This window comes from Gobio gobio, assembly GCF_949357685.1.
Source record: "Gobio gobio genome assembly, chromosome: 24".
NCBI lineage: Eukaryota > Metazoa > Chordata > Actinopteri > Cypriniformes > Gobionidae > Gobio > Gobio gobio.
Window position 1 is genome coordinate 33,924,270 of NC_137120.1, and position 26,355 is coordinate 33,950,624.

At 38.9% G+C, this 26,355-nt stretch overlaps 1 protein-coding gene across 2 annotated transcripts; it reads right to left on the bottom strand.

The window, feature by feature from the left end:
* Positions 1-1,482: 1,482 nt before the first annotated feature.
* tm6sf2b (transmembrane 6 superfamily member 2b) lies at positions 1,483-25,999 on the bottom strand. 2 transcript variants are annotated; one of them, XM_079808008.1, is made up of 11 exons: positions 25,843-25,999; positions 25,540-25,694; positions 22,284-22,387; positions 16,358-16,455; positions 16,166-16,269; positions 15,738-15,820; positions 15,543-15,667; positions 15,350-15,451; positions 15,173-15,265; positions 12,926-13,045; positions 1,483-3,672 (listed from the first exon to the last, which is right to left on the bottom strand). In XM_079808008.1, exons 2-11 carry the CDS (start codon positions 25,623-25,625, stop codon positions 3,463-3,465), a joined length of 1,125 nt encoding a protein of 374 aa, XP_079664134.1. In that variant the 5' UTR covers positions 25,626-25,694; positions 25,843-25,999; the 3' UTR covers positions 1,483-3,462. The 2 variants fall into 2 exon arrangements, with proteins under 2 accessions (XP_079664134.1, XP_079664135.1); XM_079808009.1 differs by having other exon boundaries at positions 2,441-3,672; positions 25,540-25,642; positions 25,843-25,896.
* Between the last annotated feature and the right edge of the window lie 356 nt (positions 26,000-26,355).

The following is a 26,355-nucleotide window of genomic DNA, read 5'->3' on the forward strand; positions in this document are numbered from 1 at the left end:
GTAACAACGCGTCAATTCTACGCGGACCGCAAGCGCTGTGATTGGTCTGCCAGAACCCTTCCCTCAGGTCAATAAATAAATAAAAAATCTGCGATAGGAGTGTGTGTGTGTCCAGAAATTGGATGATAGTTCCTTACGTCTGCTATAACACACTATTTTGCAGTCCAGCGATTCTTTATGGTAGTAAATAAATACATAGATCCGCTGAATATAGTTTATTTATTTTCTCATTAAAACCAAATATGTTAATCAGTAATTGTATATCAAGAACAGGGACACATTAGGGTATATTTCGTGAATGAAGTCTCCGCAACAACAATCGCTTGCTGAGCCACCGCTACTGAAAACAGCGGCCACGAGCTCCGCATGATTTCACAAATGCATTCCAGCGCCAGATCGCCTTATTTAACTTTACTAATCAACTAGAGATGCTTAATTTGTATTAGATACAACAACTCAAGCTGCAAGAAAAGCCGCTCTCTCACTGCTGCTGATATTCCGACATGAATGTACAGATTCTACACATCAAGCTGCTTCTTCTTCGGCTGTTCTCTTGATTACACCAACATGCCCGAGGACACTGCCTCCTAGTGTCTGCATGTGGAATTGCACATTGACGCAGACAACAGCGCAGAAGTATAAATGCTCACGACGGCGTCGGCTACGCGCGTAGCCTACGGCGTACACTACGGCGTACACTCGACGCAGAAGTATAAATGGGCCTTTAGGCTTGTTTGAGATGCGCCTCGCCTCGCCTGAAATTCAGCCGAGACTAGGCGGCTGCAGTGAGGGGAGGAGTGAAAAAAGTGCAGGCAAGCCGGACAGTTCACTCTTCTCGTAGTGGATCCGACACCTGCGAGATCAAAGGCGGATATTGCGGGATTCACACTCGTGCGCTTTGTTGCTGATAAACTGGATGTAATTAAAGTTCTGTTACTTTTATATGAAAATAAATATTATGAACAAGACACCCAAAGTTGTTGTTATTTATTTCCATTCGAAAGACGTGTTTATCAATCATTTTGACTTTAATTAGGCCTACATACATGTTTTTATATATATATATTTTATAAATATGACAAAATCACATAACCCACAGAGAGATCGCCTTTGCTAGAGAGTTTGGGAATATTCACACATAAAAACATGATCTCAGAGTTTTAAAATCAAACATTTTAAAAAAAGAACCATACATCACGGTTGTTTAAACCAATAAGCATTAAGCTGTGTCGTCAGGAAGTCGTTTCCCATCATGCTTTTGCTCAGCGCAGTCAGTTGAGAGCAGCTGCGCTCGACTGCAGAATCCGACACATCCGCCTTTCGCTCGCGAGAGTTTTTTGTCATACGTCAGCATGACATCAGAGCAAGGCGGACCGCCCTCGGACACTTTTCTAACCGGAATGCATCTCGCGCTGATCACCGGTGATCGGTTCTGCGCAGATTTTGCTCATCTCAAACAAGCCTTATGATAGCCCTGAACACTGCAGGAGTTCTGCTTGCGTCGCGTGTGAAATGTCTTCATCCCAGGTACAGTGGCATATGTTTCAGCATGTCATATGAATATAATTTCATGGGTTTTATTTTTTTCAAACGCCAAATGATCGCGATGCTCACGTTTACAAGCCAGCGTCATTATAGTAGCCTAGTCTATTGGTTTCCGTTTTACAGAATCTATATGATACTTCAATTCAATGTTATAATATCAAGCTTCCATAGATGAATTTGCAAATTTGAAAAATCGATTTGCATTATAGCTTGAGGCAAGACAAATAAACAAATATCACAGACCTGTTAGGTATCCTAAAATATGATTTTGTACGTCTTACATATTTACTTGCAAGAATGTAGCCCCTCCTCCTTCAGCTCACGCCAACGAGCAAACGCTGGCCCAATGTTGATCCCATAGACCGTAAAAAAAGGTTGATCCTCATCCTGCCTTTAATCCGATCACTTTCTCGTTTCCTCTTTTTGCTTTCCTCCGACAAAACCTTTACTTTCTTATTTTTCTGTGCTGCTTCGGCCATGACTATAACATTCGGCAAACATGATAGTTGGGCTCGCACGTCCAAATTTAAGGAAGTGGGGGGTGGTGGTGGAAGTGACGTAGGTGGTGGAAGTGACGTATATGCCGTAAAGCAGTCGAATTTTGTAGTTCTTTTTTTTCTCGGGTTACTACCCGAAACCAGAAGTTTAAAAGTACGATTAAAAACGATACAGACCCCGTCTGCCATAGCAGACGTGCCATTCAACCTATTGTAAGACGATTTATGATCACAAGAGTCTTGAAAATATATTATAAAGGTTGAAAAGTTACCTAGTGCTGCTTTAAAATGTTAATTTTAGCACTCAGCATCCGTCTACAGTGTCCATGTTGCAGAAGTAATCATTGCCTATAAAAAAGTATTTGGAAATAATGCACAATGTGTCTATTGACTTTTTTTAACAACTTTTAATTAATTACAGTATTACAAACATGTTATTAATGCCATCCATTCATGGTTCTACTTCTTTATTAAAGCGGTATTATTATGGATGATTATATTTGAAGTAATGACATGTATATAGAAAAAAGGGTGAGTTGTCACGTGTTTTAGGTGTTTTATTAATTACAATAGGCCTATTTGTTGGCCAAAACAACAGTTTGATGTTTTTGTATGTTATACATTTGACATTTTGGCAGTTTATTGAATCATTTTTATAAGTGTTTTACTGTGGCAGGTTCCAGTGTGACAATATTGTTGTATGTGTTCAATGAACATCATATTTTCCAATAAGTAAAAGTGGGTAAAAGTGTCTTTAAAGCCAAGACTTTGAGGTATATGTCTATACAGAAATATTCACTGGAGTAAAAGTGCCAGTTAGCCCAGTTTCCCCTATATATACTGGAATATAATAGGCTACTCCACTGTCAGCACTGAAATGCACTCGGCTAGGTTAGTTTTTCTTGTGAGAAGCTTGACAGACTTCTGTTCTAATTCCATTGGAACTGATTGGATCCCACATGCTGTGCTGTTTGTGTGTGCAAGCAGAAATGTTGTGCGTTGCTCCTTATCAGCATGAAAAAGCTGCTGAGCAAGGGTTGCTTTTAAGGTTAGTAGTTGTAGAACTCAACCCTGCTGACTTAATCACGTGCGTGCAACCTATCCAGACGAAGGATGATTTGTAGGACAATTATTTATGACCTAATGAGACCAGCTAATTATTCAAGAAAGAAGTTCTGACATTTTTTACATTTAAGATGTAGCTATATTTGTGTGGAACAAAAAGATAGAACTAGGAAAATGCACTGGAATAAGGAAACGCATCAGATTAGAGAACAAGGCAAATAAACGGCCATGTTAAAGGTCTTGTTGATTTATGTATGTTTTCTAAAGGAATAGTTCACCTAGTGTGAGCAAATGATGACAGAACTTCAATATCTGTGTGAACTATCCCTTTAAAATTGGCGTTTTCTCAGTCGGTTTAACTTAATTTCTTCTCATTGTTGGTTTGGCCCCCAGGTGCGATGGAGAGGAAGTAGTCCGGCTCTCGTTGGCACCGCAGGGCGAGCAGCACAGGGCCGACTGCATACAGCAGGTTGAGAAGGAGGATGGGCACTAGGACCGTGGTGGGAATCCTGTACATCTCAGCAGTGCGTGGGTGCAGAGACGCGCCGATATGACACCACTGGCACTGAGGTGGACAGAAGCACAAGACAGTATTTTTTGTGGGTTAGGGATAAGACAATTCTCACCTGGTAGATGATAAAATAGGTGAACAAAATCCATTAAATTGAAGGATGGACCCGAGCTTGTATATTATAGAAACTTTGCATGCGTCTCAATCAGCTCCCTAGTTCAGTAGTCAGGGCACTGATCAGGACATAATTCAATGGGCTGACTCCCTGATCAGTGCCCTGACTACTGAACTAGGGAGCTGATTGAGACGCACCCTTAGCCTTTTTGACTTGGGCCAGTACGCAACCACCCAGTGGTGCATTTCCTGTACAAAGATGTACTCGTTGCTTAACCACTGTAGTATTATTCATCTTTGGAGAAATTAAAGGCACAATATGTAATTTTTCGCCGCTAGAGGTCGCTTTCCGCAGTTTCTCTTGAAGCCAATACGGAAGTGACATAAACTGCAATTCATCGACTGGCCACTAGAGACAGGCTCCAGAAGGGAGCAGAATCTCATTGAGCCCCATGTTAAAATGCCCAACTTTACAGCAGAAAAACACATGTTTACAGTCTGGCACAAATTGTGGTTTTGGTCTATATGGCTAATTTTGCCCTTCATGACAACTGTGAGGGGGGTGAATTTTTTTTATAACTCATTCGTTTACATTATATAAAGCTTTAAAGTCCTGCATAATTAAGGGCGTGGCCACTTCGAGTGACAGGTGGATTGCCGTTTATCTGCTGTCTGTTAAGGCCAATTTATACTTCTGCGTCGAGTGCACGCAGAGGGTACGGCGTACCCTACGCATAGACGCGTTGGATACGCCGTACCCTGACACGCACCTCTCCAAAAATGTAACAACTAGGGATGTGACGGTGAGGAAATTTTCCCACCGGTTGATTGATGTGTGACAACACCGGTAATACCGGTATCACCGGCGGAGGCTTTTAAATCACTAATTCTATCTAACCGAAAGTAACATGCACACCACCGCTCTGAACTGAAAACGCGCCAGTGTTGCGTATTCACACACCGTGAATTCATTCATTCATTTTCATTTCTCTTTTATTCCTTTCATGAAAATGGATTATTTGTACAAGGCACATAAAATTCATGCAGCTTGTTGTGTGAATGACAGCTCATCTGTTAATGCGCGCTCTGTGAGGCCATGGGTGCGTCTCAATCAGTTCCCTAGTTCAGTAGTCAGGGCACTGATCAAGCATTGATCAGTCTATGATTGAGATGCACGCCATGAATGAATAACAGTTGGTCCGTAAAGCCTCGTTTATACTCGATGCGCCCGCACGAGCGCGAGGGTGCGCGCGGCAAAAAGAAATGCGCGCAGTCAGCGTAGCGGAGGCTCGCACTGCGGAGCCAGGCGAAAGTAAACAATGCGCTCTCTGTGCGGCCGTGCACATTTAACTTTCGGTTTTTAATTATGGGTTTATTAGTCTATTATTTTTAATGAAAAACACAACAACAAAACAAATGACAAACTCCCTTAAATAGGCGCTTTTACGTTTTGCTTTGAAACCAAAGCTCCTCACTCTTAAATCTGATGAATGACTCCTGCCGCTGCCGAGACTCACGGTCGGATCCTGCTTTATTAAGCAGATACGTTCAGTTTTTATTTGTATTGTCTGTTCTCTAACTGAACAAAATTATTTTATAACTATAAAAAAATCAAAAAGACAGTGGGCGGTGCCACGGTGGGCAAGTGATGTAACCGGTGTTGAGTCTGGACACCGGTAACACCGGCAACACCGACTATCGTAGCAAGCCTAGTAACAACGTGTCAATTCTACGCGGGCCGCATTCTACACAACAAGCTGCTTCTTCTTCGGCTGTTGTCTTGATTACACCAACATGCCCGAGGACACTGCCTACTAGCGTCTGCATGTGTAATTGCACATTGACGCAGACAACAGCGCAGAAGTATAAATGCTCACGACGGCGTCGGCTACGCGCGTAGCCTACGGCGTACACTCGACGCAGAAGTATAAATTGGCCTTTAGTCATCGCGTCACCTCAGCTCCACCCACGTCCCGCCTCTTTGCCCATTTTCTATTATCCGGGAGTGACGCGCGACGACGCTCAACGGCCAGCTCGACCCTACTTTATCATATTCATGGATGAGCTTATGTATGAAAGATTAAACGTTGCTGTAGTATGAAGCAGGGTGGGGCTGAAAGCCGTTGGAGCGGAACGAGGAAAGTTATGTCATAAAGTCACTCTGTGCGTTCACTTGGCGGCTACACTTGTTGCACACTGCAAGCTAGATAGATATTAGGCATGGTAAAACATGGTATTCGCAGTAAATCAAGAAAACAACAGAGGTGGACGAAGTACACAAATCTTGAGTAAAATTACAGATACGTATAATAAAATATTACTCCGGTAAAAGTATTGAGTACTCCTTTTCAATTTTACTTGAGTGCACAGATAACATGTAATTATTTACTGGAGGACAAAATATTAATTGCTGCACTCTATTTTAAAAATACTTAATTCGATTATTAAAAAATTTGTTTTGAATGAATGACTCACTCATAATTATTTTTTTTTATTACTGGATGAATTAATCGAATATGTCAAATACATTTTTAACAGTCACTTGTCGCCACCTAGTGGCATGACAATGTAATCGATACAACCGTTATTTGGAGCGGCAAGTTAGTTTTAAAAGGTGATTTGCTCACTAACGTAGGCCATGTCTGTGTTTATATCCAAACTATCAACTTTTATCTCAATACTTGTGATGATTTGGAAATTTGTAGAACGGAAAAATATTGTGTTTCACTTGCTCTCTTCTGCTCAGACAATCTATTTAATTTAGAAATAAAATCTTTTTACGATTAATCATGCGTCTCTAATTTGTCATGTTGTTGTTTTTTACCCAAGCTGTGTAGACACATTGGGTCTCATTCATGAAACTTATACAATATACTGAGTAATTTGCACGTAAAATGGACCTTTACGAAAACTCTCCTCCAGATTGACAGACACGGATTCATTCGGTAGTTAAATGTGTGCATATTAATGAATTCCAAACATTCGTAAATAGGATGCGCATTCACGCTCATTCATAATTAGCATAATCCCCACCCCTGAGTTGCAACTGCAAATGACGTGGCCAGGAATGCTGTGGAATCTTCTGGACTTCTTTCTCAGGTTTGGCTCCAGTATTTTGCATAAATGCTAAAGAGACTAATTGGCCATATGATTAGCGATAAATATTAATTTATTGTGTGTCCACCAAAGCATTTTTAGCCAGCTAAAAAACGCTTGGTGCTCTTCTGAAAACGGCCAGCTAGTGGCGCTTGAAAGCGCTTTGCAAGCGCAGCATTTTTCCAGTTTTTCTTTGGTTGCTATGATACAGAATATCCATGGCAGTAATGTTTCTAGTAAATCATAAAAAAATGCAGTAAAAAGCCATATTAACTAACTCCATTGTTGTTCAGTCGGTGTACAAGTGGGATGATTGGTCGGTGTAGTATTTGTCCCGCCCCTCCTCCACTGTGATTGGACGGCCGGGTAAAAAGTGACAGTGACGAGCGCTGCATATTACCCAAAGTTGAACAATAAATAAAATGTTTTAAAAAGACAGGGCAAATGAATTAGTTAAGTTTTATTATGGTACATAGTGCATCAAAACGCAATGTTGTCAGTTTGCCTAAATTAGAACAGAACGTTCAAATGTTTTACGCACCATTTACACGTGTTGCGGAGCAGGTGTAAATATCTTTCGTACCAACTTACATTTTGAAAATACGAACATATACATCATACAGAATACATCAGTGCGGCTTTACGAACGATTTACACACAAATTCGTTCTGCTCATGTTTCATGAATAAGGCCCATTGATGTGGACATGTGTCCGCATTAAAGGAACACTCCACTTTTTAAGTCCCCTAGAGTTAAATAGTTGAGTTTTACCGTTTTTGAATCCATTCAGCCGATCTTTGTATTTGGCGGTAGCACTTTTAGCATAGCTTAGCATACATCATTGATTCTGATCAGTCCATTAGCATCTCATTCAAAAAATGACCAAAGACACTTTCAATATTTTTCCTATTTAAAACTTGACTCTTCTACAGTTACATCGTGTGCTAAGACCAACTGAAAATGAAAAGTTGTGATTTTCTACACCTATATGGCTAGGAACTACTTTCTCGTTGCTGCGTAATAGTCGCGGATCTTCGCGGCAGGACCATGGCTGCAGCAGCACAATGATGGAACGCAGCGCCTGAAAGTAGCGCCCAGCTAGGTAACTTTCAATGTGAACGGCACTAAGTTTGTGTAGTTGCAGAGAAAGTTTCAGGCTTGCAGCCGACAAATTGTGTTGTGGATTTACCTGTGTGATTAGCCATGGTTCTGTGTGTTGTAAAGGGCTGTGATATTAAGTCGAAGGTGTATACTACAACCGTTTCACAGAATACCAACGAATCATTGCGCCGCTGCAGCCATGGTACGGCCGCGAAGATCCGCGACTATTACGCAGGAATGAGAAAGTAGTTCCTAGCCATATAGGTGTAGAAAATCGCAACTTTTCATTTTCAGTTTGTCTTAGCACACGATGTAACTGTAGAAGAGTCAAGTTTTAAATAGGAAAAATATTGAAAGTGTCTTTGGTCATTTTTTGAATGAGATGCTAATGGACTGATCAGAATCAATGACGTATGCTATGCTATGCTAAAAGTGCTACCGCCAGATACAAAGATCGACTCAACTATTTAACTCTAGGGGACTTTTCAAAAAAAGTGGAGTGTTCCTTTAAGCATTTCAGTGGGCTTAAACAGATCGTCATAAACAACTGACAGTTGTGACCTAAATATAATTTTCAGTTACAACAATTAACCCTAAAACTTGACATTAGTAACTTACTTTTCGCCATCAGTCGCGCACTCAGAGGATCCCCCAGTTCTTGGTTAATTTTTAGACTTGTAAATTCAGTTCAGTCGACTCGCTCTGAACGGATCATTGAATCAGTGAGTTGTTGACTCGAGAACAGCTGCAATCCGATCAATCCAGTTCACGGCTGCGTCCGAAGACCTAGGCAGCTGACTCGTTGCCTCTCTGCCTTATCAGACAACGGCTTGTAAGGCAGCGTTTGTGCATGAAGGCACCTCATGAAACTGATTTCGGACAGACTTCTTAGGCAGTGTAACCGTTTAATGATCTACACCAAAATAGAGAGAGCTTTGGTGAGAACTAAACAAATATTTAATTACTACATTAGTAATTTCTCGCTAGAAATTACATCAGAAGTAGACAATGTTGGTAAAAAAAAAAGTACATTTACCAGAGGTGGACAGTAACTAAGTACATTTACTTGAGTACTGTACTTAAGTACACTTTTTGAGTATCTGTACTTTACTGGAGTATTATTTTTTAGGGATACTTTTACTTTAACTTCACTACATTTGAAAGACAAATATCGTACTTTATACTCCACTATATATCTATCAAGGTCCTCAAACTCGAAAGTCATTTCTGTAGCAGCTTTAAAAGTCAGTGGATGAATTTTTTCTTAAAATTTTTTTTTTTTTTTTTTTTTTTGCAGACAGCCTATCAGTAATAACTCTTGTAAAGGGTCATGTGAAGTTTCCCAAAAAATTTTTTTTTACACTGATCAGTTTACAGCAAAATGGAAGAAGACGGTTCCTTAGCACAGTGTGTGCACCCATGGCTATACTTAAAAAGTATGCTTCAGTTTTCTCAAAAGATTAAAGATTAGTTTAGTTGGCATACACTTTGATGCATGTCTCATAAAATGTTAAAAAATGTAAATGTCTGGGAGAAAGAGAAGAGTAAACAGTTGGGAGAATACTGGATGCGTATCAGTGTATAGGGTCCATGCATTCAGCCTTAAAGTGACAGAAGTTTTGTAAAGAGCTTTGTAACTTTTATACAAGAAATTGAACATTTCAATACTTGTATAAAAGTTACAACGCTCTATACAAATGTAAAGAAATGAGTTTAAGGTAGTTGTATACTAGCATGTCGGATGGAGCATCACTGACTGGCTTAAACCACCTTGACATTGTGCATTTATACAACAATAATAAAATAATGCATTGACATAAAAAAGGAAATTTACTTTTGATACTTAAAGGTCCCATGGCATGGCATTTTTCTATTATTTTATAGTGTTTCCTGAGGTGTACTTATATTGTTAGTATGATTTTTACATTATAAAATGTCATAATTTAGAAATAAAAGGCATTTTTTCTATACTGCTGTTTGCCCTGTGGCTGAGTGTCCTGTTTCAAGAGGCGTGTCTGCTGTGAGACTTCAGTTAAAACGGCCACTGTTGTGATTGGCTGACATCACGCATTTGAAATGAGCGGAGGGGGCGTGGTTTAACGAGGTCTACGATGCACGAGCTGCTGCCAGAGAGACGGATGGACCTGTGTTCACTTCTCATCAGTTCTCTCAGCATGTCTCAGTTCAGTGAACTGTTGTAGTTACTAGAATATACTTCAGGTTATTCGTTTATTTCTAGTCGGAGGGGCTGTCACTCATGTCAGAAAGTTAGTAACTTTAGTAAATTATGGATCAGCGCTGACTCGAGACGCGAACCGTTTAGAACGATTCAGTCCGATTTGGTGAACTGGCTCGGTTCACTAAAAAGAACCAATTCAAAAGAAAGATCGTTCGCGAACCGGACATCATGGAGACGGAGCGATTGCTAACAAAGTTATTTATAGTAACTACTGAGTTGTGAGAGCTGTCTGTCAGCGCGAGTTTATTGTGTTTGTATTTGAGAGTTCTGAATAAACACGAGTCCCAGTCACGCCGAGTCCGTCTTCATCATTATTACCAACTTTGTAACACATGCAATGTACCATTCCAGCGAGATGAACGAGTTAGTAAGTGTTGATTAAAGCATTATTTCTAGATATGTTCCAATCATATGAAAAGCGCCAGTGACGCGCATTGAGTACACCGCGCAAACAAAGACACAACAGCAGTAATCGAATGTAATCCAGTTTATTGTGGGAATAGCTGGCTAGCCTAGCCCAGATACCCTCACGCTTACCCCCCCGTCTGCTTAATCTCGCGCCGAGTTTGGTGCCTCCGCTGTGGGCCAGATGCAGTACTGGGGGTCGGGGATGTTGAAGGCCGAGCTTCGGCGTGTGTGATGTTTATCTCTAAAGATGTGGCTCTGCCGATGTTGAGCAGAAACTCCCGACTGTATGCACATTTAAGAACAGATAGACGCGACGAGGACGTACAAAAACACTGACTCACAAGATAGAAAACACGAAAACACCGTTCTGTCTGGAGAGAGAGAAGCCGCTGCGTGTGCACGAATAATAAATAATTAGCTACACATAAAAAATCACTGATCACAGATCAGAAGGAACTGAAAAAAGACTTCTGTTTTCATTTGTACATCCAAACACTGAGAAACTGCCAGCATTCACTCGTTCACAAGCAATGATCTCTTGAGCGCTTGCATGGGCGTGCCAGATTCTCTGGGTGGAGGAAAGGGAGGAAACCGTTCCTGCTTGGACGTCAAACCAGGAGACTTCAGGATTGGCTCGTCTGGCCTGTCATTTTCTCAAAGGCAGAGAAAGACAGCCAGAACTCGGTTTTACACCGATCAACATTTCTATCCACTTGGGGACAATATTCAGGCTAGGGGAACTCATATTAATGTTGAAATACCTCATAAAATGAAAATTTCATGCCATGGGACCTTTAAGTACTTTTAAAAACAAATACTTCTGTACTTTTACTTAAGTAAAAATCTGTTTTTAGAACTTTCACTTGTAATGGAGTAATATTTGACCAGTAGTACTTTTACTTTTACTCAAGTAATAGAGTTGTGTACTTTGTCCACCTCTGCATTTACACACAAACTGACCAGTAAAAGCAACTTTCGGATGCCATCTTTTTTTTCCAGCGCAACTGTCACAGAATGGAAAGCACAGGATTGTGGGATATCAAAGGCAGCGAAGGATACAAATAGCAGCCTTCAAAAATCGATCAGATGAAGGTATCTCAGGAGACAGGAAGTGAAGCTAACATTAGATTCGGACGTGCCTTGGTGCCTTCCAGCCTTGAAATGTGTCCTCCGAAGGCAGCATTTTCCAGGTTTCGGACGCAGCCCACGAATGAATTGTTTGATGTGATTTGAGAACCGATTTAACAGAATGATTCAAAAGAATCTGTTCGTGCACGAATCGTCTCTGAGCATGTGACGATTTCTTCAAAGTAGCCTACTTAATCTGCTCAACTGCTCGTTAATGCAAACTAATCAGCCAATCACATCCACCTCCAGCATAAAATGGAAACTTAAGAAGGTTTTCTGAACACCTTAGCAACTGTATAGTAACACAAAACCAGCATATCCTAGCATTGTTGGCTGCAAGTTCTGGACAGCCAAACACTACTTATAAGAGGCTAGAATCTAGTTTTATATTGCACTTTTGTAAAGTTTAATGATGGGAGACACAATAAGGACTCATCCAGGACCTTAAATAGATGAATAGACCGCTATGACACAGAGCTGGTGCCAGGGCACCCAGACAGCAACCCAGATCTGGCCCACATCTGGTACACATGGATTCCACACATACCAGAAGTGGGCCGACACTATGTTGCTGTCTGGGCACATAAATCAACAGGGGGGCATTTATATTTCGAGGGGGTCACGTTAAGTGGGCGGTGGGTTAACATTGGTTCAACTTTGCATTTGGAGTGGAAACAAACCAACCCAGATGCGTACATTTCTCGCATTTGTAATCGCTTTCGAGTACGTGCTCGCTCTGCGCTTTCGCTTTCGAATCCGTTCGCGTTCAGCAGGGAGGGGAGGGATGTAGGTGGGGCGCAGTAAGTCATTTGGGGGAGCACGGCCCTTGGCACTGACCCTGCAATGACATCCTCTCAGCTTTGAGTAGGCGTTCATTAGTATGTAGAGCTGCAGATCTACAGTGAACCTCCTAGAGAAACTACTGTGAAGTCCTGTTCTACTGGAGGTCTTTGATTAGGAATGCTGACTGCTCATGCCTCATACTGGGAGTTAACGGGGTGCTGGATGAGCTTGTTCAGACCAAGCCTTTGATCGGGGTGCTGTTTGATGGTCCCTTTCTAAAACATCAGCATACAGTAGATGAAAATCTCTAGATTATGCCAGAAACTATGGAAGCATACCTCAGATGTTAGAAAAACTTAGTCGCATAATGTCATTTACAATTTCTTGCTTTCTTCTTACAGATTGGGCCCAATACTGGAGACGAGTTCCAAGTCTTACCTGTATAATGGCACCTGCAAAGTACACCGTCCAATCGAGCATCCAAGTGCAGCCAGGTGTGCACAGCCCATATGCAAATGCACCCAGCATTGGGAGTGCGTGGAATAGGAACAGCAACATCTGGAGAAGAAAAGACATCATGGAACAAGTATTATTTCAGTCTGAGTGTCAACACTACATGCCTTGCCTCTACACGCCAGTGCTTTGATGGCAAATTAATGCGGTCCAACTCAATCCCCAAGGGCACCAGCGCTGCCGCAGCAATGCACTCCAGCTGAATACAGATCAGCACGACCGCATTGAGTTTACACCATCATTCATACTTATTGAGGCTTAAAAACACAAACATGGAAGTATTACCGATTAGACCCTAAACAGAGCCTGTTTGTGTTGCATAGCACGTGGTGACTTTCGATGGAGTTACAACAACCTGTGAAAGTCATGGAATCCAGATACACCTTTAGAGAAGTTCTTCTTTTGCTTTTTGAAGGACTTAAACCAAAAATGTCTTCTCAAACATGCTTTAAAATAAAATAAAAATTCTATAATATATATAAATAAAATAAGTGATTTTTAAAATATTTATATTAACTTATGAATAAACATTTTAATGCATTTAAATTATATTTAAAAAATGATATAAACATAACAGAAGCACTTTCATTTCTGTATATAAATAAACCACAAAGTGCTTGTTTATATTGTTTCTATAATTAGTTTAAATATTAATTTATAATACATTATATTAAAAAATACATATAAAATATGCACATTAGATATAGTTTTATTTATAGTGCTTTTTTATATTTATGTGTGTAAATGTAAACAAATAAAATAAATAAAATGTTAATAAAATAAATATATGTAATTAAAATAAAGTAGAAAGCAGTTATTTAGGCAAAATGAATAATAATAAAATAAAAAGTTACATTTAAACAATAAGAAAGTGAATATTAATAAAATATTGGGGAAAATATTATTATATATAATTTTATTTTTGTAAATATAGTTTATATATATATATATATAAACTATATTTACAATAAATTATATAATGTTATATAGGCTACTAACATGTATAATTATATATAAAATATAATATATATATATATATATTATATATATATATATATTATATTGGGATAATATTATGTGATATTATTAATATATATATATATATATATATATATATATATATATATATATATATATATATATATATATATATATATATATATATATATATATATATATATATATATATATATATATATATATTAATAATATCACAAAAATAATAACAACTATTTGAATATCCGGAATCTGAGGGTGCAAAAAAATCGACCCATTCACTGGGTTAAAACAACCCAATTGCTGGGTTAGTCCGTTTTCAACCCAGCATTTTTTTAGAGTGTACCAATAATACATTTTTGATATATTTACGGTAGGAAATTTACAAAATATCTTCATGGATCATCCTAATGATTTTTGGCATAAAAGAAAAATCTATAATTTCGACCCATACAATGTATTGTTGGCTATTGCTAGGGTCACATATTCATATTATTTTATTTATAAAGTAAGCATTTTCAGTGGTCTTCCTTTATGAGTTGGAATTGAAATCAAATCAATTTGAGTGGAAATAAGGAATTTACCCTGCCCAATACATATAAATATTCTCACCGACACTCTTTCATCCCTGAGCGCACAGATATTATGCGATCGAAGCAGGTCTCTGTCCCCTGTACAAACATGCGTGTTGGTGTGCCTTCATGCCTTATCAAACACATTACCAAGCATGTCACACTCTCTCTGACACGTCTCCTTGTTTGAGTTGATGGAGGGGCTCAGCCAGGACTCATGGGTGGGATTAGCTTATCAAGTTCTCACAGCACATCTCCTGCCTGATCGATGGGCCACCATTGTGCCTGGGCTCCAGCTAGAACAAGGACTTTTGATAACCTATTGACCGAGCTAAAACCCCAATCTAAACAAAAACATACCCTAGATACCTTTGTGATCGGTTGAGACAGGAGGGATATTCTCGGACTACCGAAGGTGACAATAAGCCACCCACCTTATTGAGTGCTAATGATGAGTAATACCTGTCTAGAAGGTGCCGTACAGTAATTTAGAGGAGCTTAATGCAGTAAAGCTTAGGGTATTAAGAAGCAAAGTATGCTTGAGGGTTGCCATAAGCACATCTGCCTGAATGCGATTTCTTGCAGAATATGAATATGCACTCACCATAACTTTGGGGAAGCCCACAGGATCCTTCAGATAAGGTTCATATTCTGTCACATATCTGTTGAGGATGTCCAACGGGCAATCAAGAACTGCCTGTATGGACAAAGATAGGAGTTTCTGTTTCCCAACATATTTTGACTGAAATATAGATCAATCGTATGGTGTCCTCCAACTTACCAGTCCTCTAAAGACAGTGAATCCCATGGCAGCCACTAGATAAACCACAAAAAGCAGGTCCAGGGGGCGCCATATTAAGGCTTTTTTCTGCTCACGTTCAGCCTGACAGATACAAGCACCATTGTTCAAATGTACAGATTCTGTAAGGAAAATATTAACTATAGAACAAGGTCAGCGGTGTCTGGTTCTTCACCTTGGATGCGCCCACAAGAGGCATATCCCTTGGCCTGGAGAACAGGGAGACTGCTCCCCAAATGGGCACCAACAGAAAGGGCATGTTGAGCCAGAAGGCAGGACGGATCTCTGAGCCATATTTACCTGCATATAAAATGTATTTGAGAAGCATCTTACCTTATGTTCGGTAGATATTTTATTTACTTTGACTCACCAACTACGATTCCAGGTACAAACACAATCATGTTGGCGCACAGTGATCCAGCCCAAAACAGCCCCAATGTGCGATATTGTTGCCTGCGATGATAGGACACACCAATTTAGGTATATTAACCTCCTTTTAAACATCACTGCATATACTTTCATGTCATGTTTGTTCTTTTCAACACATTATTTCGAATTGATCAAATGTTATACATGTTTAAGTTGGTCTAACCTAAAGTAGTCATGTTGATTCAGTCAATTTAGATGTTACCACACAGAGCAACCTTTAAAAAAGAAATAGGAGACTAAACATTTGTTTATTGTACTGTCCAATGGAATGGATATTATATCTACAGTTTGTGTCCTGCAGAATAATTCAGGTCTGAATGGGCTGAACTTCTACATACTAAAATACAGAGTAGAACAACCTGTTCGAACCTGTTTGCCATGCGGTGTACCAGCATCAGGTAGATGATGAAGTGCACTACACCATCCCAATAGCACATCATGATAGCATATGGTGTGCCGAGATACGGCTCCCCCTGGAGAACCAGCATAACCATTGTCAGACAGGTTGGTTTAGACCAGTAATCGATAACATTAGCTTGGCTCTCTCCTCACAATACTGACCGTTTTCTGGTAGAACTCCATGAATCCCGAGGCGAAGCCATCGTATTCCAGAGCGCTCGTGAGGTCAATGACACATGTGAAGGAAAACTCTGCAAAAACTGAACAAAAAAGTCATAATGTATACACAAATACTTGCCTGTTATTTTGTTAAGTATTGAAATGTATTGGGGGTTTTTTGGTTGTTGCTTGCGACGTTTTGTAGCTGTAAATATTGAGTAAGAGATTTTAAATTTTGGTCACTCATCAATAGAGTCACTTTGTAGGCAAAATGCGGAAGCGAGTTAGCAGTTTATCACTTCCGGTTCCTTCGTCCCAAAGTCAGTGGGTTTTTTGAATGGGGTTTTGGTTAAATGGCTGAAATAAGGTTTGTGGTGAGCACGAGCTCAAGACACTTTCACGTTTTATTCTACGACATAAAATACATCAAGAAAATTAAGCTGTTACGTGTCTTGAAAAAGGTTGCTAACAAGTAGCTAAATGGGAGATTAAACATCATCACGCTGAAATGGTAAACTCAGTCCGCTTTTACAGCCTCATTATGCTTATTAAGTTAAGTTTTTGGAAAATGTTTTGAGATAAAAACTGAAAGAGCTTAGTGATGGTGACGTTGAATTCGTGGGACCGTAGTCCATTTAGAGCCTTCCTTTAGCTTTTTACTCCTGGCGACCGTAATTTTAAAGGGGTACTTCACCGCTGGAAAGATTGATGTGTATAATAAATTGGGTAATTTATGTAGTAGAAATGTGAAATAATTTTAGAAGTTGGTGCCTTCTAGACTGAGAAAAGACAGAAAATGTATTTTTGCCTCATATGGATGAAAGACAACAACTCCCAGAATGCACTTGCTTCGCTGCCCTACGAAGCCACTCCCAAGCCACGCCTACCGGTTACATCACTTGCCCACCGCGGCACCACTCAGTGTTGCCAAGTCCGCGGTTTTCCGCGTAATTGGGCTACCTCAACACTGTTGCACGGGCTGTTTTCATTTCCTCGGGTTGAAGCAACCCCCAATTATGTGATATTTAGCCCCAGGAATGCGAATTTTAGCGGGTAACCCTGCCGAAAAAACACATATTTTACCCCCCAAACAAGAACCCCCCCCGTTTTGGGCTAGTTTTGAGTAGCAATTGGGCGGGTTTTGTTGTGCAAACCTGGCACCACCCCACCGTTGTTTTGATTTTTATAGTAATAAAATAATTTAGTTCAGTTAGAGAACAGATACTACAATTAAAAACTGAACGTGTCTGCTCAATACAGCACGAGCCGAGCGAGAGTCGCAGCACAAACGTAGCAGGACAGGAGTCAGATATCATTCATCACGAGAGCAAACAGCTGACAGACAAGATGATCTCGGAAGATTTGGTTTCAAAGCGAAATGACCACACAGTCATTCAAGACGTGTGTCCAGTCTGGGGCATTTTCAGTTCATGCCTATGGAAGCTTAAAGAGTAAGTTCACCCAAAAATTAAAATTCTGTCATTGATTACTTACCCTCATGTCGTTCCACACCCGTAATATTTTAGTTGAAATCCGATGGCTCAGAAAGGCCTCCATTGGCACAATACACTGTACACTCTCAAGACCCATAAAAGGTACTAAAGACGTCGTTAAAAAGTCCATCACACTACAGTGGTTCTACAATAACTTTATGAAGTGATGAGAATAGGTTTTGTGCGCAAAAAAAACTTAAATAAAGACTTACATAGTGATGACCGATTTCAAAACAATGCATCATGAAGCTTCGAAGCGTTATGAATCAGCGAGTCGAATCATGATTCAGATTGCGTGTCAAACCGCCAAACTTCTGAAATCACGTGACTTTGGCGATTCAAACTGCTGAATCGACTCACTGATTCATAACGCTTCGAAGCTTCATGATGCTGTGTTTTGAAATCGTTCATCACTATAAAAGTCGTTATTTAGTTTTTTTTTTGCGCACAAAAACTATTCTCGTCGCGTCATAAAGTTATTGTAGAACCACTGTAGTGAGATGGACTTTGTAACGACATCTTTAGTACCTTTTATGGGTCTTGAGGGTGTACAGTGCATTGTGCCAATGGAGGCCTTTCTGAGCCATCGGATTTCAACTGAATATGAACGGAGGTCTTACGGGTGTCGAACAACATGAGGGTAAGAAATTAATGACAGAATTTTCATTTTTGGGTGAACTAACCCTTTAAATTTCATAGGTCATTCGAATATACTACTGGGTTTCTACTGATACAAAGCTTAATGCTAATCGCTGAATCGCTCTTTAACACAACTTTTATGAGTTTTGAAGCCTAAATGCAGTCACCAGAAGAAAAAAAAAGTAGGCTATAAACAACGAGGCTGTAAACCAGAATGCTAACTCGCTTTTTGGCCAACAAAATTATGTCATACCGGCACCACTCTATACTACGGTTCTCTGGAATACTCTATTCTGATCGGTCAATTGCAGACAGCCCTCTGTAATACTCTATTCTAATTGGTCAAAAGTGACAGCTGAAATCAAACAATAGAATATTTTTTTCCTCAGAACAACCAAACTGCTCTTATAACGAAAGAATCATTTGTAATCACTTTTGTTATATTTTAATCGCAGGCTTTATAAGAAAATGCATCTCTCCCCAGTGGGACTATAGTCCAGAGGGCCTTCTGTGATTTGCCATAGAGAAAAAAAAGACTTCACTCATAAGATGATGCAGCACTCAACTGCCCTATCAAGAGTTAACTAGCCTACCTTTATTCTAGCTCTCTTTATTAAAAAGATTTCACTCTTACCGACTATTGATTTCTGACAAGGTGGAAGAGGATAATGATATCTGCTAGTGGAGGTGTGAACAAGAAATTTATATTTGGAGCCAATTGTTGGGTTTTTTTCAGGTTTAAAGTGCAGCTGTGCCAAAAGGGCACTTTGCGGAGACAGCGAATACTCCATGTGGCATTTCCTAAGTATCTGGGTGACAAATAATGAGTGGCAGGGGACATGAAGAAAGAAAATTCTTAAGCATGGAGGCAAAAATAATGACTGTAAATGTCGCCACTGAAGGCTCAGTTGCTGGATTTAAAGGAATAGTTCACCTAGACATGAAAATCTAGTTATCATTAACGTCACCCTCATGTCGTTCCAAATCCGTATCCCAGCTAACAAATATTCTAAAGCAGACCGCACCACAATTATAACATTAACGGCACTGAGAAACGTTGCTGGAATTTCAGGTGATTAACAATAAAACCAATGACAGCCAATCAGAATCCATCCTGCTTTAAAGAGCTTGAGTATTTAATACTAGTCTCTTAATGAGTCATGGGTGTGTTTTGGGCGTAACGTGCAATAAACCAATCAGAGTCCCATCTCCCATTCCCTTTAAAAGCCAGTTGCGCTTGCACCATGGCGGATTCGCTATTTACATGGTGGAATATAGACACCCTCAACATGATGAGTCAGTTTATATACATGTGTGTATTGCCACAATTGGTTAAATAAGTTGCCAAATTAATTCGTCATTACTGCAAATAAGTCATTCGGATACATGCAATGACTATAATTGACATGTGGGCATTTTTATCTCTATGTACACAAGAATAATCTTTTATGTTGTAATCCTTTTATTTTTAATATTTGGCATGTTTGTGTGCTACTGCGTGTCCCTGTGTGTGTACGTACTTTGCGCAACCGCCTATAGGCGCATATTACTAACGTGCCATTTAAATAACACCAAAAATACTGTGTTTTCAGTTGCCTCAAAATAGCAAGGGAAGGAAAAGATGTGGTAGAAAAAAGTTTTTATATCAATATGGTACAAGATTATCCTATTCAAATCGATGTGAATAATGAGTTTGGTCAAAAGTAATCAAAAAGTATTTCAAATTATATTACCGTAAATGTGTAATGTGAATTACGTTATTAACTACAATTTTTGTCATGTTATTTGGAATCAGTAACGGCCTACAATTTATACCACCTGACCACTGTCAAAGTACCACAAGAGTGACTTGAATGCATACAGAGCTTTTTTGAATGGTAATTACGACATGGCGTTAACGAGAATTCGTTTTTTATTAGGGTTAATGTCTAACTAAAACATGTCAGAAAAAAATGTTCCATGAACGATTTATAAATAAAGTTTTTGTTTTGAGAACATTATAAGACCAGATCACTTTGAACAAACATTCTATTAATGCTACTGGAAGAACATGTTCATAACTTTGAGAGCACCTTGCCAGAAAGTTCAGAGAATGGATGACTTCTATTTTCTGAGGAACTCAATAGAAGCTTAGTGGAACGTTCATATTGCTCCTTTTCAGTGAAAGACAAAATGACAAACAGCACAATTTGTGGTTGAATAACATAACATTTTCATGTTTAGGTTAACTATTCCTTTAATAATCTTCTTTTTCGAGCGAAGCTTTCAGAAATATGGAATGTGTTGCTTATTGTGAAGGAAACTGGGGGTGTAAAAGTAAAGACAGGTGTGTTATTGTAACACAAATACTTTTTCTGTATCCAATTTCATGGTTGGATTGCCAGACTAGATATTGTCCACTGCCATTCTTCTAGCCACTGACAGCTTCGTAGATATGACTGCTTAAAGAGAAGTGTTGCATTGCCGTCTGCGGAGCACAGATACACAGTCTGATATTGACAGTCTCCCTCTCCGTCTTTCTCGCTTTCCTTTTTCTCCCCAAGCCCTTTTAATCCATAGGGGTCTTGGTTTGGTTTACCTGCATTACAGGTGCGATAGTGGAATTATCTTCTCTTTCATCACAACAGGGGTGGAATGACATGCTGTACCAGGACACATTGTCACCTCTCAGTCACTGTAACCCATAATAACGCCGCTATCTTTTGTGCATTACATTGCAAAATCTGACATTTTTCTATTATATCCAGGGAGATTTTTTCAACGCACAAAAGAGTGTTTATTGATTTGGGGATTTTTACAAACAAAACTCTCTTAAAACTTTTCGCACTTGTTTATTTAATTTGTCCTCAGCAAACAACAGTGGACATTTTTGGGGAAACATGCCAAGCATTTTATGTATTGCGTATACTGTATACACATAATTAAAGGAACACACTATTATTATTATTATTATTATTATTATTTTTTTTTTTACGTGCTTATTTTCCAACTCCCCTAAAGTTAAACAGTTGAGTTTTACCAGTTTCGAATCCATTCAGCCGATCTCTGGGTCTGGCGGTAGCACTTTTAGCATAGCTTAGCATAGATCATTGAATCTGATTAGACCGTTAGCATCAAAAAAACGACCAAAGAGTTTCAATATTTTTCCTATTTAAAACTTGACTCTTCTGTAGTTGCATCGTGTACTAAAACCAACGGAAAATGAAAAGTTGTGATTTTCTAGACCGATATGGCTAGGAACTATACTCTCATTCCTACGTAATGATCAAGGAACTTTGTTCCGTACCATGGGTGCAGCGGCGCAATGATATTACGCAGTCCAGTTTTAAATAGGAAAAATATCGAAACTCTTTGGTCATTATTGAGCGAGATGCTAACAGTCTAATCAGATTCAATGATCTATGCTAAGCTATGCTAAAAGTGCTACCGCCAGACCCGGAGATCGGCTGAATGGATTCGAAAACGGCAAAACTCAACTGTTTAATTAATAAAATAGACCCTGATATGTCCTTTTGAGTATAATATAAAATAATAATATTAACATAAATTAATATATAATTAATATAATTAAAGAAAAAACTTTATCCATGGCAAAATTTACTAGGGTGAGTTAATTGCTTTCGCATTCAATGCAGTAACAAAACAAGCAATTCATCCGGATGTATGTGACCTTGCTACAACAGAAGCAGGAAAGTGACTTGATCGTATTAAAAAAAAAAAAAAATTCTGAATAAAATATGGAATGAGGATAATTTTGCAATATTTCAAGAGTCAACCAATCAAATCAGAGCTCATACCATAGAACAAAGGATCTTTAGGAGGATTGTAGCGAGTAACAAGGTAGACCATGAGGAACACAGCCACAAGAACAGCGACCCCAATTTCCAGAATAACCACTGGCCTGCAAATACAAAACATTACAAACACAAGTTAACATGAAATCAAATGTAACTTTTTGTTAAATTTGAAAATTTGGACATGGCCAGACTCAGACTTCTGCCTGTCATATATGGACAGAGCAAGCTAAGAGCATAGAAATAGCAGTGTTTCCATTACAGATTTGCACAAAACGTTTGCACATTTTTTTTAAATGTCGATAAAAAACGATTGCGAAATGACAGCGTTTCCTTTAACTGCTGTTATACAACTGTCCAAACATACCGCGCCATCTTTAAAGAATGATCATGTGACTTTTACGTACGCCGGGTGACCTGTAAATGCGAAAATGCCTGTAAATGCGTTGTGAAACATATTCCTTTTTCGAATTGCCTGAAAAACCACCTCATGCAAGTGTAAAAACATATTTTGCGATATATGGGAGTTTTTGCTAAATTGGCGTGTTTCTATTAGCCATAGGCTATTTTCAATTCGTAATTTCAAGTTGCGCAATGGAAACACGGCTAATGAAGTTCCATGAGTTCTCAGGGGGAGAAATACTATTAGCGATTTCCCATCTGACAAAATTGTGGTACACAGACACGTGTGTTGGAAGTATGTTTATTTTGTACTGCAACTAGTAGTAAAGAGGAAGACATGAAAGGTTCACGTGCCACATTAAAAGCAGCAAAACTGTATTTTTTATAAAAACGTACAAAGTATAAAGTAACATGCTTGTCTGTCAGTGCATTGTCCATGTTCTCTTTGTTCCGTGATGTTATTTCATTGCGTGAGAATATGGATGCATGAAGCGAGAGCGTGCGGCATCCTGGGTAAAGTTTTTCGTCACTGGATGAGAGCTGCGAACTTGAACATTTTTAAGTAGGCCTATTATTGTTAGTTTAGACTGGGGGGAAGCACCCCCTTAAAGGGGCTATATGCGTTTTTCTGAAATTTAAACTCGCAACTGACACCTGTGGTCAAAAAACAGAACTGCTCTTGCAGCGCGCTCGTACGTGCACACTTCACAAGTCATCTGTCGCAAGGAGGTCAACATTATGTTTACAGAGGTAAGAACAGTCAAATACATATATTGTTTGAGATAAGTGTAGGCTACTTGCTGACTAGCGGTGGTGGCAGAGTGATCTGAAACGTTTAACATGAACACGCTTGACGTCACATCCGCAGACAGCGAGGGAAAAATCCGACCCGACAGAAAATAGAAAAATTAGGATACAGGCTTATAGGTGCACCCACTGTGAGCGGACAAGGTGTCAGTATGCTCATCAGGAGATGTTTGAGTCATAAATGGTAAAATAAAAAGGCTATTGTTACGTTTATTTTGGGGGGAAAATTGCAAATAGCCCCTTTAAGGACTGTTAAAATGTTAATGAATGTTAAATGTTTCTAGACTAGTGTCCTAGTTTTCAGTGACAAATGACATAAATTATAAACCAAGTATGAAAAATGTCCAGAATTTTCATATTATTGGATTTTTAACAAAAATTATATTTGTACCAAGGTGGCATTTTGCCCCACAGGTTTGGTGAAATGCCCCCATTCAGAGAAAGCAATTTGCTTTATACTTTTACACCAAAATCAGAGTACAAGTAGTTTAAAAGTCTAAAAAGACAAGAACAACAAAGGTTTGTGTGTTTTACCCCAAGTGGCTGGGGGCAAACCCTCAGACTAGATTTGGGAGAAAAAAATTGTCATTCTGAAAATATAATACATTTTCCTTAAATAACATGTTCTCCCTAACTACAGGCCTTACTGTTCTCATATCATATATAACTGATGTTCTGCAAAACAACGAACTTTTTTCTGTTAAAAATTATATCACTTAACGCAAAATCCGTTTTCTCTCAGGTACATCGCCAGTGTAAGCTTCACAGTGAATACTTCTACATCACTCTCGTCAACTTAGTCCATATAGCAACAACAAAAATGCATCTCGACTTTATCTAGAGGTTATTTTGGAAAAACAGTAGGGGTCGGGAGGTTCATTTACCCCAAGGGGGTGTTTTCCCCCACTCTACCATACTATTATCATTAACAAGTATTAAAGATTTAATCAAGAATATACCCTTATATCTTGAAGGACACCACCTTTGCATTCTTTCAAAAATTCATTTCTGATTAAAATTAATTTTGCACAGCGCCTTGTCCCCAATTACCATCCACCACGTATTCGGCCATTCTCTTTCCTGTCTTCAGTAAGTGAGCAGAGATGAATGGTTTGGCAGCGAGAACTGTAATTATTCCAACACCCAGAGCACCAAATGAGATGGGAGAGCATGTGATAGTCGTCCTGTCCTGCCTTATTGAGACACTTTTCAGAAAAGGAACACATCTTATTGTCAACATGAGAGTCATTACAGCCTCTAACAGAGACAATGAAAATGAATATGTGGCGTACAGTGAAATAGCACTGAATTTCCATGACCTTTACAGTTGTTTTTGATCATGATCATTGGATAATTTGACTGTGAATCAGTTCATCAGACTCAAAAGAATGATTCAGCAAATCGGTATCACAAATTGGTTGACCTTCAGTATTAGAATAGCAGAAACTCCAAATGAAAATGTTGTGAATTCCAATCTTAGGCAGTCATATTTTAGTTTAACATTACATTTTTGTGATGTTAGGACCAGCCTGGGGAGAGATGTGCAAACAAATGTCTTAGTTTGCAAAGCATGGTGTATAATTTTCATGGATTGTACTGCTTGTGAAACTCCTACATCATTTAAATGGGTGTAATGTTGTGAATTAAATTTTCTATTTCTGTCAGGATATAATTAATCCAATAATAATAATTATAAAGCTATTGTTTTTATGTCATTAAAGGCAGCTTGAGTCTAACATATCAGTTACTGTTACATATCCTTTCACTGCCCTCAAGTGGAAGAAATAAGACACATTTTGAGTAATAATCTTTAATAATAAGATTCAGCATGCTAAATAAATTCTGACACCAGTCTACTAATTATTCTCATAGTATAATCTATGTTCTCCATAGTACAAGATCTAAATATGATGTACAGGCTGCTATAAAATATGACATTTGGTGAAATGCATTTAATGTAAAGTTGTTACACTTAAAATTATTAGCACGTGCCTTTAATTAGACTGTATTATATGATTCTGTTAGCCTGGCAAATGACAAGAATACTCACTCTTGAAATGCTGGAACATTGTTCATAGTGTACAGGACACCAAGAGCCGTCAGGGAAAACAGAAAAACGCATATCTCCTGTGCCATGACGTCTGCTTTGAAATCTGTTATTCAGGAATAATCAATTATTCACTCCAAGGGTCCGCAGATGAGGATCTACAAGTTGTTAGAGTCAGACATGTTAAAAATATTAGCATTCAATTCTATATCAGAATTTTTCACTTGAAACTCTATGGGGACTTTGCAAGTCAATACATATTGTGCAGGTCTCTTGTGTTATAGTCTAAAATAAACATCTACTTACCAAGGACACCCTCTCCGAAAATTGTGCATAACCCAATTTACAGTCGCCCTGTGTGGGAATTGTAGGAGAATAATCGAACCAAACAAAGGCGCTTTTGGGAAAGTATGCATAATTTGATTTTGTCATACATTTACATAATCGTGTTTACTTTTGGTCTAATTTGTCAAATGCTTGTGTGCCAAAAAAGGAAAGCTCTGCCAAAGCCGTGGCAGCCAAAGAGGCTTTTGTGTCGTTCTGGAAGCTAAAGAATGTACTTGTGAAGGAGATTTCGGTAACACTTTACAATAAGGTTCTTTAGTTAACATTAGTTAACATGAACTAATAATGAACTGCACTTATAAAGCATTTATTTATCTTTGTTAATGTTAATTTCAACATTGACTGATGCATCATTAAAATCTTGTTAACATTAGTTAATGCACTGTGAACTAACATTAACAGCTGTATTTTTATGAACTAACGTTAAAGGGTTAGTTCACCCAAAAATGAAAATTAGCCCATGATTTACTCACC